General features: G+C 44.1%; 2 protein-coding genes across 4 annotated transcripts; both read left to right on the top strand.

Annotated features, from left to right (window-relative positions):
• The first annotated feature begins 9 nt into the window (after positions 1-9).
• On the top strand, positions 10-11,978 carry LOC115170903 (uncharacterized). Of its 3 annotated transcripts, none has more exons than XM_029727270.1 (12): positions 10-550; positions 860-931; positions 1,178-1,470; positions 2,080-3,815; positions 4,007-4,402; positions 7,279-7,339; positions 7,450-7,517; positions 7,648-7,799; positions 8,133-8,384; positions 9,167-9,262; positions 10,533-10,613; positions 10,923-11,978. In XM_029727270.1, exons 1-4 carry the CDS (start codon positions 337-339, stop codon positions 2,779-2,781), a joined length of 1,281 nt encoding a protein of 426 aa, XP_029583130.1. In that variant the 5' UTR covers positions 10-336; the 3' UTR covers positions 2,782-3,815; positions 4,007-4,402; positions 7,279-7,339; positions 7,450-7,517; positions 7,648-7,799; positions 8,133-8,384; positions 9,167-9,262; positions 10,533-10,613; positions 10,923-11,978. The 3 variants fall into 3 exon arrangements, with proteins under 3 accessions (XP_029583130.1, XP_029583129.1, XP_029583128.1); XM_029727269.1 differs by having other exon boundaries at positions 10,533-10,618; XM_029727268.1 differs by having other exon boundaries at positions 10,533-11,978.
• A 317-nt stretch (positions 11,979-12,295) lies between these two features.
• LOC115170902 (myoneurin) lies at positions 12,296-15,434 on the top strand. Its single transcript, XM_029727267.1, has 4 exons — positions 12,296-12,727; positions 12,927-13,039; positions 13,331-13,436; positions 13,670-15,434. Exons 1-4 carry the CDS (start codon positions 12,472-12,474, stop codon positions 14,605-14,607), a joined length of 1,413 nt encoding a protein of 470 aa, XP_029583127.1. The 5' UTR covers positions 12,296-12,471; the 3' UTR covers positions 14,608-15,434.
• The last annotated feature ends 93 nt before the right edge of the window (positions 15,435-15,527 follow it).

The following is a 15,527-nucleotide window of genomic DNA, read 5'->3' as shown; positions in this document are numbered from 1 at the left end:
GTCTCTGCTCCCGCGCAGGGCCTGCGCACGCTGGTACACGTCACCACAATTGCCAGCAGCGAATCCCTGCTCAGAGCTGCGAAGCAGCGTTGCGCAGACATGCTTGGTAAAGTACGCAGCCATTTCTCTTCAGCTTGTTGTAAAGTCACAGGTCCGATAACGCAAATACTGCAATAGTGGCTGATGTTGGGGTTTGTAGGCGAATTTCTTTATCTAAATGAAAGACTAAAACTTTTTCCTTCTCATAAGCATTGAGAGAAACAGCCACATAGGCAGCCTATTTAGACGTGGTCGAGCGATTTCATAACCAAGACAGTGCGCTTGGTAGACGCGGTAATGTCGTTGAATATCACTGTGAAAAGTGAAGACTCCGAGTCCTTTGACGAAGAAGACGAATCATCTTCGCTGCTTTCGGGCAAAAGAGCCTCGGAGTCTGCAGCTCGTCATGATATTTCTCCGGGAGAAGGCGGTCCAATAGAGGACCATGCAGGATATTCAACACAGCATGGGCGGCTAGCAACTAAAACCACCACCAAACCCATCGTACTGTGTAAGTTGTTGGTACAGTATAATCAGACAGAGACAGCATATTTTTCAGTCTTGTCTCACAGGAACTTTTACTTTAAAAACACTATTAGATAATAGGCCAAATCTACCGCACACCCAGAGCTGAATAGTGAAGGTATTGACGTAAAAGGCAAACCTGGAGAAACAGGAAAAAGGCTCTGCACACTTTAGAAATATTTGTATAATATATAATGAATGATCAGAATATTATTGACATTATGAACTATCGCAAAATACTAAACTGTATTTGACGGTTTTGCATGTGACACCTGCCTCTCTTTCTGTCCACTAGATCCAGTGAGTGCTGACCGTTTGTTTTCCTCTACTTCTGCAGATGGCAAAACCATCTTAAAGATAGCTCCAGGTGAGTCCTATTTTTTCCCGTTTAAGAGTGAGGGAGATAGAGGGGAGTAAAATAAAGAGGGAACATCAAACAAATATAACTCCTTCCTATATTTCTTGGTCTAAGCACCTACTGTGGACGTACCATTTATCTGCAGCACCCAGAACCAAATCTCACATGCATGCTGGCTAGCTGATCGAGTGACTTGCAGTACTTCTATACTTATTAAACATCCGTCTTCTCCAACCTCCTTCCTCTCCTCCTCAGCCACAGTCATGACCCTCCCGGCTCCTCGGCCTCCTCCCCAGGTGTCCCCAGAGTTCTCCTACCAGGCCATCGTGTACCTGATCGAAGCAGTGGGGCGCCGCTGGAGCCTTTATGGGACCCGAGAGCGGTCGCAGCTCTTCCAGAGCGTGCAGAAGGAGTTGGAGGAGCAGGGTCACTGTCTCCCCGTTGAGAAGATCCGTCGCAAGTGGAACAACTTGATCGTCACCTACAAGAGGGTCAAATACAGAGGCAGGGAGACCGGCCAGGCCAGAACCTCCTGGGAGTACTTTGAGGTACTTGTTTGTTTTTATTATAATATAGACGTGTGATGTTTAGCAAGAAAACCCATGCGTGTGCATCTTCTGGGCAAAACAGACAGGGTTGGCTTAGAGTCATAGGATTATTGAAACTATATTAAGTTTCCAAATGTTTAGCAAGAAAACCCAATAAGCACTTTGTGTCTCTCAAATACATCGTGACAGTTGTTAGCTAGCTAGCGAATTTGAGCCATATTATCGTAGACGTGGTATGAGTCAAAACACCTTAAAACGTGACTAGGTATCACAAACAAGATACTACAAGCCACCTACGATGCCCCACATGGCAGTTTCTTGTCGTTGTTGCTAGCTCTGGCTGTTCAGGATCACAGCAACACACGGCCTTCTACTCATCCGTACCTCACACATCATTTTCGTGACGTTGTCAGGCAACCGTCTCTTCATTTTGTTGAAAATGTTATTCTAGTGGTCTTGTAGTGAATGCTCATCAATTCTAGTGACATTGGGGGTGTATTATGAAAGTAAGAAACAAGATAGCACCCTTGGGCAGCTTATAACTAACAAGACCCTCTTATCTCAACATTCCGTCTCTCTCTTTCTGTCTGTTTCTCACTCGCTCATAAGATGATGGATGCCATGCTTGGTGACACCATCGGCGCCGAGACCACTAGCAGCCCTACCCTAGTAACCAGCATCCCTAAGGTGAATGTCGCCACGGAAACCGCCAAAACAGAGCAGAAGCCCCTCCTTCCCCATGGCAACCTCATCACTGCATGCACACGGACACTCACCCTTGTCCCCTCCTCCCTCCCACTCCACACGCCAGTTCCCTCCACCCTCCCTCTCTACACCTTTGTCAGATCCCTCCCTCCCCCTACCCCCGTCCGCTCCTCACTCCCTCTCCCCACCCCCTTGGACACGCCCTCTCCCAGGATAGCCAATAACACAGACCCTCTACAGCCAAACCCCTCCCTTGCCTCCCATCACATCCCCTCCAACCTTAGCCGCGTACACCTCCGCAGAAAGAAGCGCCGTCACTTCTCCTCCAAGGGCTCCTCCATTACCTCCCTTCTGGCCCAGCAACAGAAGCGAGCGGAAGAAGGCACCTCCCTGCTGCAGGAGTTCCTGAGGAGGCAGGAGGGGCAGGCCAAGGAGGAGCAGGGGCGTCGCAGCAGGACGGAGGCCCGGGGGAGGAGGCGTGAGAGGAGGGAGGCGCGCATGGCAGAGTCCCTGGGTAGGATGGCCACGGCTCTAGAGCTGCTCTCCTCCAAACAGGACACAGTCATTGCCCTGCTGCAGAGACTGGCTGAGAGAGACAGGAAGTGACAGTCATCGCCCCAGATTGTCACTAGCTTCTATAGCCACAAAGCCATAATTATGGCTAAACCCAGCCTATTTTTACTATTCATCTTAAATTTTGATTGTTAAACCTAACATTAGGTTAAACCTAACATGCTAACCTTATGCCTAACCTTAAATTAAGGACAAAAACCTCATGTTTGTTTTCATGAATTTTGACTTTGTGGCTATATAATCTAGTGGAAACGCTGCTGCAGAGACTAGCTGAAGTGACACTGTAATCGCCCTACTGCGTCAGGGTAGCCTAGTGGTTAGAGCGTTGGACTAGTAACCGAAAGCTTGCCAGATCGAATCCCCGAGCTGACAAGGTACAAATCTGTCGTTCTGCCCCTGAACAAGGCAGTTAACCCACTGTTCCTAGGCCGTCAGTGAAAATAAGAATCAGTTCTTAACTGACTTGCCTAGTTAAATAAAGGTAAAGTAAAAAAAACTGCAGAGCCTGGCTGAGAGAGACGGGGAGGCTGACTCAGCATGCGACCAAAGAGCTAAAACACAGTAAAAAACCCACCTTGTGTCCCAGGTCTAAATTGGTCCCTGATTAGAGGGGAATAATTAAAATGAGCAGTGGAACTGGGTTCGAGGTTCATATTTGAATTTGCCTAATGTAAGGAATAGGGTGCCATTTTGGACGCAGACTCAGATAATGTTAATTGATTGTGTTGTAGAGTTTACAATGGAATAACAATTTTGATTGATTAAATGGTTTATTAATTAATGATTGATCATGATAATCAAAGTAATTTACAGTTGCAGCATTTATGGTTGGAGAAACCGGTGTGGTGAGTGGAAACCACAATTTAGGCCTACACAGATGGTGAAATAGTAGGTGAGACTTGTTCTCACTAGTCTGGCATCTGGTCCAACCAGTAACTCCCGAAACGCACAAGGTCTTCTCAACTGTTTGGTTGTCTGGCAGCATACATGAGGCCGATTCAGACCGAGGCAGATGCGGACACTCTGAGACAGGCGAACAACCTTGGAGAACAGCACCCGTAGCTACAGTAAGTGAATTGTTTGACAAAGATTATCTTAAATGATAGCAATGTTTTCTAAATGGGTGTTTTCATAGTGTTGCCGGCTTGTAAAAAAAAAAAACAGAAACGCATACTGTATAGTCAAGGTGTGTAAATGGAATCGTTGAGGATGACACAAAAGTCTTGACTTATTTCCATCGTGGTTCTCTAACCTATAGATGCAACCAGTACATCAGTGATGGAGAGGGATCTCCTTAGAAGAGGCACATTCAGTGGTCAACATGAGATAGACTGAAGGAACTGATCCACTCTGAGGGGGTGGGGGATATCAGATAACCAAATTCTGGTTTCACCTTTCACTAAGAAAAACAGGTTGCCTCAACTCATCCAATGGAGACAGAAACAATGGGAGGGTGATTGACTGAACAGTTTTGGTGATTCAATAAAAAAAAAATATGGTTCATTAAAAAAAAACAATGGGAGAGGGAACAGAGAGAGACAGATCGTTCTCCATCCAGGGGAGAAGAAAAGACGAGAAGGACGAAGGAGGAGGGGGTAGATGCTGGAGCATCATGGGACGTCAGTGGGTGTTTGTAAGGGCCATACTGGTAGTGGTGAGTCTGGGAGCTCTCTTTCTCTCTCTTGGAGCATGGTCAGTACTGGGACTGGAAGACATAGAGGAGGAGAGTCCAGGGGAAGCAGAGTCACTGCCACCAGCAAGACTGCTGGACTACCACTGTGTGGAACTGGTGTTGAGAGCCACAGCCAGAGGGGGTGCCATCGGGCTACTGAGAGGACTAGCAGCCATCTCAGTGGTCTGGATAGCAGAGGTCCTGTCTGGGTCTAATGGCCTGGTTACATCGGTGCTCCGCGCCCCCTTCTTGGGGCTTCTGATCGGGCTGGGGCTGGGTGCTGCAGATGGGGTGGCCCAGGCAGAGGAGCTCCAAGAGCCTGGGGTGTGGTGGGAGTTTGTGGGTAACGGGATGAGCGGGGCTGGGGTGGGGGCCAGGGTGGCTGCAGTGAGTGGGGTGGTCATCGCTGGTTTGATGAGCATCATGACGGTCAGGGCAGTGAAGAATGTGGCGAAGAGCGGTGAGATCAGGATGGCACAGTTCATTACCGTATCGGTGGCTGTGGGGGCTTCTAGGATGGTGCTGTGTTTGGCTCCCGGATGCATGGCCACAGGAGCCTTGGTAGTATCCATCCTAGGGACCGGGAGGGACCTCCACAACTTGGGGGCCCTAGTCGTGCTGGGGTTGGGGTGGTGTGCAGGGCAAAGGTGGCTTGGTGGTGGTGTGTCAGTTTTCTTGATGTGGGATAAATTGGGGAAACTCTCACCCAGATATCTAATAGGAAGGTTAGTGGGCTTGACCGTAGCTGTGGTTGGATCCATGTGCCTGGGGTTCTCTCTGCAGATGTACTCAGCCCTGGTCAGTGTGTTACTGGGTGCTTCTTTAGCCTTTCTGTCCTGGAGGGGTGGGGAGGCTGTTTGTCAAGTTTTTGCTGAGGTGGTAGAGAGATTATTTGTAGCTATAAGCATCAATACATATCATGGACAAGAAGAGAGACTTTTGAATACCTTTGGATGGGGAAAGAGGCCTCTCGATGCTTGATATATTTGTCTTATTTCTTGTGATTAATTACTGTGATTAGTAGTCTCAAATGCATTTATTTCCCAACATGATTTACTGTTACAAATGTTAGAAGTTTAGAATTTGTTGAATAGGAATGCAGAAAGTAAATTTTGTAGTGAACTTTAATATTTGCAACCACAAAACACAATAAAACTACATACCCTTTTCCAGAAAGGAGCACATTTTAGAAGTTTAGAATTCAGAATACAGACAGGTGTAGTAGCTAGCCTGTAGAATGAACAAGACTATGAAAACAACATGATTTCCACTAGATAGCACAGCCACAAGGTCAAAAGGGTCTATCCTAAAAATGTATGAAAATAAAAATGTGCTTTTTGGTCTTAATTCAAGGTTAGGGTTAGGCACAAAGTTAAGTGTTGTTAGGCTCCAAGGTGGCGCAGAGGCCTAAGGCACTGCATCACAGTGCTAGAGGTGTCACTACAGACCCCGGTTCGATCCCGGGCTGTATCACAACCAGCCGTGATCGGGCGGCCCAGCGTCGTCCAGGTTAGTGGAAGGTTTGGCCGGGATAGGCCGTCATTGTAATTAAGAATTTGTTCGTAACTGACTTCGCCCAGTTAAATAAAGGGGTTAGGTTTAAGAATCTTTATTTTAGAAATAGGCAGGGTTTATGACTTCTGTGGTAAATGTGACGACCGGAAAACATTGTGGGACAAGCGCCAAGCCAGAGATATTAGAGAGAAGTAACTCCAAACCACAGGAGATTGGCGGCACCTTAATTGGGGAGGACGGGCTTGTGGTAATGGCTGGAGCGGCATTAATGGAATGGTATCAAATAAATCAAACACATGGTTTCATGTGTTTGATGCCTTTCCATTTGCTCCATTACAGATATTATTATGAGCAGTCCTCCCCTCAGCAGCCTAGTCCACATTTTTGTTTTATAACTAACCCATTATTCTGTCGGTGGAACTGTATCTGGATAAGCCTGAGATGCGTTTAGTTCGCTTGAACGTTTGCTATGTTGCGGAACGGTTTGTACTGAACGACACGTTTACCCAAAACGTTCTTGAACCGACTGAGGTACTTTTGCTCCGGTTTGGTGGGTGTGGCTTGAAGTAATGAGTGTATTTAAAGGGCAGTGGTACTGTTGACAGCGTTCCCCAACCAAATACAGTACAGAATGACAACCCGTCCCCGTTATTCCACTGGTCATTCAGTACAGCACCGTTTCCGTTCAATTGAGTGTTCCAGAACGTAAAAGCCTACTGAACGCAGCCCTGCAGTTTCATTTGTTTGAGTGACAACTGGAAAAGCCAATAAAATGAACACGCGGCATCGCCTATTGTCCAATCACCTTATTGGGAAAGGGAATATATTTACCATTGGCTATACGAACGACCTGGATGTAAAATGAGTAAGAAGCGCATTCGGGGGAAAATGGTTTTAATGTCTATGTGAGAAACCCATAAGAGCATTCAGCCGCGTTGTTTTCTGGAAGGAACGAAAATGTCAGTATCAGTATCTCTATTCCCTAACTATTTAGCATAGTGGAATGCAAACATAACTGTCAACTTTACATGTGTATCTACCGCAATTAAAATGAGCACTCGAGAATTTCGATTTGCTGAAGTTTTCTCGTACGAAAGCTTGGTGCATGCTATGGCAGGAGCAGTGGTAAGTAAACTTTGTTGATGTGCATAGCCTTTTTTCTATAGTAGGTTATTGCAGATTCTCTGCATTACATGAAAACAAGGGGCAGTATTTCTTTAAATTGCTATCTGACAGGCTAATACTGCCAAACCTGTATCCCCTATAAATAAGGGTAGCCTAATATCAGCAAATGTTCACATTTTGAAGACCCTACATTTGACAGTAGGTCTATATGTTTTTAGGGGAGTGTGACAGCAATGACCGTTTTCTTCCCACTTGACACTGCAAGACTACGGCTGCAAGGTAAGGCTAGCTATATCTTTACGTCTTTGTGCATAAACTGAATAGAGGACATAAGATATCTCGGTGCAAGTCGCATGTCTATTCTTCTCTCTGTTCCTTTTTTTCTATAGTGGATGAGAAGAGGAAAGCCAGGTCCACTCCTGCCATTCTGTCAGAGATTGTCAAGGAAGAGGGGGTTGTGAGTAAACAAGAGCTCTGTCTCTCTGTCTTTCTCTCGATCTCCTTTCTCTCTGCTCTTTTAGCCTTTTTGTATTTGAACAGAATCACCTGAGGTTGTGTCTGTCCCCCCCTGCCTGTCCTCTCTGCAGGCTGGCGCCCTACAGGGGCTGGCTCCCAGTGATCTGCAGTCTCTGCTACTCCAACTTCGTCTACTTCTACTGCTTCCACAGCCTGAGAGCCAGCTGGCTCCGGGGACACAAGTCAACTCCAAGCAGAGACCTGCTATTGGGCACCGCTGCAGGTAGGCCTAAATAAGACCCTAAAGACCCAAACGCTGATACTAACTAACTTACAAAGTTATTAAGACTTAATAACACTTAAACAGTGTCATGGAATGATTGAGCTTTCTCTCTCCACATTCTCTCTCTCTCTCTCTCTCTCTCTCTCTCTCTCTCTCTCTCTCTCTCTCTCTCTCTCTCTCTCTCGAGCATCGTACATACACACTCTCCCTCTGTCTTTTTCTTTCAAAGACGCAGGCAAACACACATTGTACTACTGTTGTCCTAGTCTGGTTTCTTTGTCACTATGTCAGATTATCTCTAGGGTAAACAGTGTCCCGCTCTCCTCCCCTCAGATGCCTTTGTGCAGATCATTGAGGACGAAGGGGTGGGGGCCCTGTGGAACGGAACATTCCCCTCTCTCCTGCTGGTGCTCAACCCGGCTGTCCAGTTCATGATCTGAGGGCTTGAAGAGGCAGCTGAGAAGCTTGGTTCACAGAGAAGTCATCGGAGGGATTACTTGCAAAGACTGGGCAAAATTATCGATGGGAATTGAATTCTCATTGATGGGAAAAAGCCCTTCAGTCCTCCCTCACTAACAAAAAATGGTATAACAGAAAAGCAAAGAGGAATCAATAGCTTTTATCTTTCAACAAGTACTTTTTTATTTTTAACCTTTATTTAACTAGGCAAGCCAGTTAAGTACAAATTCTTATTTACAATGATGGCCTACCAGAAGGCAAAAGGCCTCCTGCGGGGACGGGGGCTGGTATTAAAAATAAAACATTTTTTTAGGACAAAACACATCACGACAAGAGCGACACCACAACACTACATAAAGAGAGACATAAGACAACAACACAGCATGACAGCAACACATGAAAACACAACATGGTAGCAACACAAAACATGATGCAAACATTACTGGGCACAGACAACAGCACAAAGGGCAAGAAGGTAGCGACAACAATACATCACGCGAAGCATCCACAACTGTCAGTAAGAGTGTCCATGATTGAGTCTTTGAATGAAGAGATGGAAATAAAACTATCCAGTTTTAGTTTTTTTGCAGTTCGTTCCAGTCGCTAGCTGCAGTAAACTGAAAAGAGGAGCGACCCAAGCATGTGTGTGCTTTGGGGACCTTTAACAGAATGTGACTGGCAGAAAGGGTGTTGTAGGTGGAGGATGAGGGCTGCAGTAGGTATCTCAGATAGGGGGGAGTGAGGCCTAACAGGGTTTTATAAATAAGCATCAGTACACATCATGATTGAAAATATTGATTTAAAAAGTATATAAATATAAAAATACCCTGGTATGCTGTATTATTATATACCTGCCCAACCCTATTTAAACTGGAACGAACTGATACTGTTTCTGTCCATTTCTCTAGTTGTTGTCTCTTGAGGTCTTTCTGATTGGTGCCATAGCCAAAGCAGTAGCCACCACAGTCACATACCCACTACAGACTGTACAGTCCATCCTGAGGGTAAGAACAGTGTGGGTATGTGTGTTTGTGTGAATGTTCCTCATGAAAAAGTACTACTGAATCACTTCTATCCAAGATCTACACAAAACCTGGTTTTGCTATTTGTTTGAGGTGTGTAGTAAACCAGTAGTGATTTATGTAGTTATTTAAGTAGTAATGAGTGATAAATTGGGGCGTTTCAAGACTTGTGAACACTACGTATTTCCTAGTTACTGTGTAACTACTGAGCTTTTGGGTATCTATTACTTAAAACCTACACATTCTACCACAATTCCTACATGTTCACTATTGAATTACTACTTAATGCCTACACCTTCAGTGTGTAGTGTTGTGTCAGTACTGATTTGCTCCTGATACCTTTTAATTTCCTACATAAACCCTTTTGAATTACTAATGAAGATGGACACATTTACAACTGTTTGCCTATTCAAAATCACTATTGGCATCTTCTTGTGTCACTACTGTGTCTCTACTAGACTAGTGCACATGTAGTTATATCATCAAACACGAAATAACATGTTTATACAAATGTAGTAGCAAAAAATATTACATTAATTACATATTAAATTAGATATTTACACTTTTTGTTAATCCTTATCTATATTTAGAATATAAAGACAAGTACAAGAAACAATTATAAGCCATTGTCAATCCTCTGCTAACAGAAGTCACATAAGAAAAACAAATAAATATTTGATGAACAATATTAATCTTACCAACAATGGCCTCCAGTCTTATGTCGAGGGCTTCCTTGGCAACAGGTCAAAAGAGGTAAGTAGAATGGGTAAGTATACCAGTATGAACATACTGTACATCTGCATACAAACACACCTTTCTATTAACTAGCATGCCGAAAACAGGGGCTACATAGCTACATTTCAATGGTGCTAGCAAACAGCTCGGCTACCAACATCAAGTAGTAAAACTCTCTACCTGATTACTACTGGAAATGCTACTGTTTTCCTACTGAACACGACAAAACTCTACTTGTGTATCTTGAGTAGTGTGTAAACTACACATTCACTACACAATCCCTACAAGTCTCTACATTGCAGCTAATGCACAAATATAGGTTCTGTGTAGTAATTCTGTAGTACTCTTTCATGAGGGCTGTCTGTCCTGTGACTGTATGAGTGTGTCCGCCAGTTTGGATGTTGCATTTTAGTGCTCTGCTGTGAACATTGGGCTGTCCCAATGTTTAGTGTTATTCCAGTGGAATAAGCTCTCCGTGTGTTCATTTCACTGCTCGTTATCTGCATCTCGTTCTCAGTTTGGTCAACACACGCAGCACACAGACGGATCACCATTGCTGAACAGCCTGAGAAGTGTGATGCATCTGCTGATCAATAGAGTGAAGTTGGTCCATCCACACACACACACCTGCCTACCTTATTTCAACATTTTATTTACCAAGCACCATGACTGCTACCACTCCCAGACTTAGTCAGTGGTTGCGTTCCAGGTTGTCTTATTGCCGTCGTGCTGTGCATCTCAGAGGATTCTTATACCATATTGTGTTTCCTGAGATGTCAAACACTTCTCCAGGCGTTGTGAGATCTGGTCATATGTGCAGCACAATTGCAATGAAGACTACCTGGAACACAGCCAATGCCTTCATCTCTTACATATTCTGTTTTTCGACGCTCTCTCCCACCCATAGGAAGTACGGCATGCTGGGCCTGTTCAAAGGCCTGGAAGCTAAACTCCTACAGACTGTCCTGACCGCTGCCCTCATGTTTCTGCTCTACGAGAAGATCGCCAGCAGCACTTTCAGAGTCATGGGAGTGAAGAGGCCTGCGTCCAGTCACTAGCCTGTCTGTTACATCAGACATCCAATCCCATATTGCTCCCTATCTGTCTCCCCCGTAGCCCTAACCCCTCAATGTTGGCATGTCTAAAGGGTCTGGATAGGTATACGCAGTGTGGCTAGGGGTAAATCTTCCACCGTATTGCTTCCACCTTACAGATATGCAAGCGTCAAAGGGTTAGGGCCAAAGGGAGGGGAAGGGATCGAACTGAGACCAGCTGAGACTGTACCAGAGATATTAGAGAAAGGATGAGATAGCAGTCCCATTGGGCAATGAAGGGAGGAATGTATAACGCTTCACCCAGAAAACTGTCGACCAATCACTTGGTCCACGCGGTGCATTCTGGGCAACTCTGGGACAAGAAGAGCTCTCCTTCAAACAGTGAATGGGAGTCAATTGGGCGCTAGCTCGAAAACCCCAAATTAGCATGAATAACCGAAACCCTTTTCCTAACCTTAATTCTCCTAATCTGCTTCGTAAATTGTCCTAACCTGCTATGAAAAGCCAAATCTGACGTTCATTTGACAAAAGCTGTATCCCTTCTAGCCATGACCGAGCTCTCCTTGTCCAAGGTTTTTTGTCTATTTATTTTTCTGTAACTGCCATTTTTGTGGAAGTAGACACCACTTGTTCCTCAGACCTCCTGTGGATTTCACCATTTTGTACTTTCTATGTTCTTCTAAGGTTAGCTGCTTAACTAAATCCACAAATTATTTAGTGATGCATTGTTGCTCTTGTCAAATCCATGGAAATGTTTTTGTGTCATTAACTGTCTCTCTGACAAACGTATAGAATAATTAAGGGATGTATTTAAATGCATTTTTGTACAGTGCAATGTCATGTATGGATAATTCACCAACATTTCAGATTCTCAGAAAGGTAGAAATAAAATGTTGCTTCTCAAATAAGTACATTTAGTATTTTTTGACCATATGCATTCACTGTCATTTTCAGATTGTCATTTTAAAAAAATCTGTTTTTCCTCTGATTTGCGTACTTCCTTTTACTGATGTGGAGCGTTTCTTTTTTTTTTTTACAGTAATATAATTTTGGACCAGTAGATGGGGTCACAGCCCCAGAAAATAATAAAGATTTAAAATGTAGCGTTTACTACGGTGCTATATGTTTAATCAAATTATTGGTATGTATTCCGTTTAACTATAAAATGTTCGAGTTAACAAAGCATATTTTTATCCACATGTATGCTATTTTAATCTGTTTCACGTCATACGTATGCGTCGGCCGGAAATTGAATTTCCATCGCCTCTTGTTTTTGTTCCCAGTTAGATTCTGTTCAGCAGCTGGGTTAGGTAGGCTTTTTGTGTTCGAAATTTACGAAATATTTGGTTAGTTTGAACAACTTTATCAATTCAAACGGCGTTTGGACAATAACGCAGAGCCATGTCTAAACGCGCTTCTTTTCACACACAACTGTCCTCCATCATGGAAATATTGTCCAGAACCGCAATGGCTCATGTGTGCAAACTGGTTGACGACGAATACGCGGGAATTTCCTTAGAAAATGAGGCTCTCACTGATAAATTGCATAATCTGGAAAGTGAACTGACAATTGTGAAAAGCACAGCTCCAAAGCTGGCTGGAAACTATCGCTCTGTTGGTGTTCAAACTGGTGAAACTATCACCAGAATAGACAGAGGTATGTTGTGGTTCTTTGATAATGCATCCATGACAGGGAGGAGGATGCATGTTGTGTTGACAAGAATGCATGCAGAATGGGGATTTTATAGTCTTCCTTCCTTTCCCTTTTAGTCTATTCGTCCAATAGGGGCCACTGTTTTTCAATGTGTTTGACACAATATGCCCAAGTGCCAATTCAGTTCTGCATTCTCTTCCAGGGCTAAATGGGTCCCCCACCATCGAAGGAATATTTGGGAAGGAATGGTGCCTTGATCTATGGAACCATGGGGATCCCGACAGCACAGAGAACAGTCCGCAACACACTGCCAAAGTGAGTGAGTAGACTGAGGACAGTTTCCCTTGCCTCATCCGCTGTTCTTCATCTGCACTGATATGAGAAAGCACTAGGCAGGATTGTGGAAACCAACAGAGGACTCAGGCTTACCAGAGGACATGCTGTCAGATGCCCAGCTCTTTGAAATGAGTGACTCAGAGGCTCCCCTACATTATTGACACTTACCCCTTCTGTCATGTTTAGAAGTCTTATTCCTTCAATGCATTTTGTTATTTAGTGTCTGCATTTTTCATGTGGCTCCTAAAAATATTTGTCTTATTCTCATAGTCAACAGGGGTGCCTTCAGGCCAAGCTGACGTTAAAGAGGAGGATTTTGAGGTGGAAATCATAAACAGCAGAGACCCACAGGAAAGACCAACAATAATTTTAGACGGTAAGTTGTTAGAGGTTTTAATCTGAGATGTTTGAATTGCCTGGCTGGTGTAGTGCTAAATCGCATAGGTTTAACTGTATGCGTTTGGTGACATGCACAGTTATAAGACACTGTGACCGTCTCTTATTTGGTCATCATGGAGGTTTGGACATTGTTTTTCATGAATAGGTGGACAGGCAATCGAAGCCACAACTCGTATGTGTATTCTTTTTGTATTTTCTCTGTTGCTTCAGGAGATGACGACTTATTGGACAATGGAAGAGAAGGGCCCTCCAATGAGTATCCATCCTTTGATTCCTTCCGCCAGGACAGGCCAGGGAGACGGGATAAACAGGTACTGGAGATGTCAACTACGGATGTCTCCACAGGACATACTTTACGTTTCATATCCATCGACGGAGTGGAGGAGGAATATGGCGAGCATGTCTTTCCCATTGAGGACGATGAGACGAATGAGTTCCTTCCAGACGATACCGAGCTGTTGCCCAACGAAGGACAAGATGAACACATCACAAAGCCAACGTATGCAAAGAAGTCTTTAGCAAAGTCAAAAAGCAAAGCTGGAAAGACTGCTGGGAAGACTTTCAGTTACTTTAACAGGTTTAACTTGCACTCCCATAGTAAATCCGAAACAAACAAGTTAAGTTGCGTGATTTGTAAGAAGACTTTCTTGCGGCAGAACCATCTGACGATGCATATGAAATCTCACAAGTCGCTGTACTGCAGTGTGTGTAAGAACTGTTATCCTGGGAAAACTCAGCTCAAAAAACACAAATGTGTTGCTCCCGATTATCTGGCCTCGAACAGCTCGAAGTACTTTTGCCATTACTGCGGCAAGTCTTTCAGCTGTCCGTCAAGCCTGAGGATACACCACCTGGTGCACACTGGAGAGAGACCCCACACGTGCACTGTCTGCGGGAGAGGATTCACACAGAAGGGCAATCTGAAATGTCACATGCGCCTTCACACTGGTGAGAAACCGTTCAAATGCCTCACATGCGAAATTGGTTTCACCCAGAAAGTATACCTCACTCAGCACTTGGCCAAAGCTCACGGTCAAAAGGAAGATAAGAAAAAGAAGGCGCAAGTGCACAAATGTTCTAAGTGTCAGTTGTCTTTCGTCAATCAGCAACTGCTCCAAACACACATGGCTGTTCATAAAAATAAATGAAGTATTTTTGGTTGATTGCAATACTCTTGACTTAAAGAGGCAAGCTGCAGTTGCTACATGTATTTTGGGACTTAGAAATGATGTACTCATTTATTGTTGAAGAATATAACTTATTAATGCCTCATGAGCTTAGTTGAACTGTTGTACCCCATCAGAACCCAACATAAACAAAGTAAATAAACACTTAACATTTGTCATTTAGCAGACGCTCTTATCCAGAGCGACTTACAGGAGCAATTAGGGTTAAGTGCCTTGATCAAGGGCACATCGACAGTATTTTCTCCAGGCCCAGCCCTCAGCTTTTTACCGAAACAGGTGGGGAGGCCTCTATCTGAACCGCTGATTGCCCCTTTAAAGGATTGTGTGCCTGCTCTGCTCAAACTGGAGAACCAAATACTGTCTAATGTATGTCATACTTCACAATATTGGAGCGACCTTAACCCGTCACCTAGCGACCTTGTCAAGGGGTTTGGATCTGGACCTGGGAGTCCCTCCCCCTCCCCCAAATACGCTACAGTAGGCTTTAAGTGTATTTATTACACTTGTTTTATTTGTCTGAATTCGCTACAACACTAACAGGATGTATTAGGCTATCTGGTATGATTTACCTACAATAAAAGTAAAAGTTTTATTTTGCAAAGAACGTGGTGCATGAGTATTGCACAATTCATAGGTACTGTAATGTTTACCTTCCTGCCTGTTCTATATTTTAGGCTCAAGGAATTAACCTGCCAATGTTTGGTGCAAGATGGCAGTTGGTACTGTATCTGCATTGTCCTCTATACATTGGTAAATATGACAAGTTATCATTAAATGGATGTTTTCAATTTCTGTTCCCAGCAGCGCATTTTATACATAATGCTTCCATGATTGTGTCTGTTTTTCTGGAGTATATTCATCTGCTGTAAACTTAATTTGCT

The sequence above is a fragment of the Salmo trutta genome, chromosome 32 (genome assembly GCF_901001165.1).
Source record: "Salmo trutta chromosome 32, fSalTru1.1, whole genome shotgun sequence".
Taxonomy (NCBI): Eukaryota; Metazoa; Chordata; class Actinopteri; order Salmoniformes; family Salmonidae; genus Salmo; species Salmo trutta.
Note: the sequence above shows the minus strand (reverse complement) of the source record. Positions and strands in the feature narration are given on the sequence as shown.

Coding starts and splice junctions, on each gene's coding strand:
- LOC115170902 (XM_029727267.1), top strand. CDS start 12,472: ATGTCTAAACGCGCTTCTTTTCACACACAACTGTCCTCCATCATGGAA. Junction 12,728..12,926: donor TATCACCAGAATAGACAGAG/GTATGTTGTGGT, acceptor ATTCTCTTCCAG/GGCTAAATGGGTCCCCCACC. Junction 13,437..13,669: donor ACCAACAATAATTTTAGACG/GTAAGTTGTTAG, acceptor CTGTTGCTTCAG/GAGATGACGACTTATTGGAC.
- LOC115170903 (XM_029727270.1), top strand. CDS start 337: ATGTCGTTGAATATCACTGTGAAAAGTGAAGACTCCGAGTCCTTTGAC. Junction 551..859: donor CACCAAACCCATCGTACTGT/GTAAGTTGTTGG, acceptor TCTGTCCACTAG/ATCCAGTGAGTGCTGACCGT. Junction 932..1,177: donor CATCTTAAAGATAGCTCCAG/GTGAGTCCTATT, acceptor TCTCCTCCTCAG/CCACAGTCATGACCCTCCCG.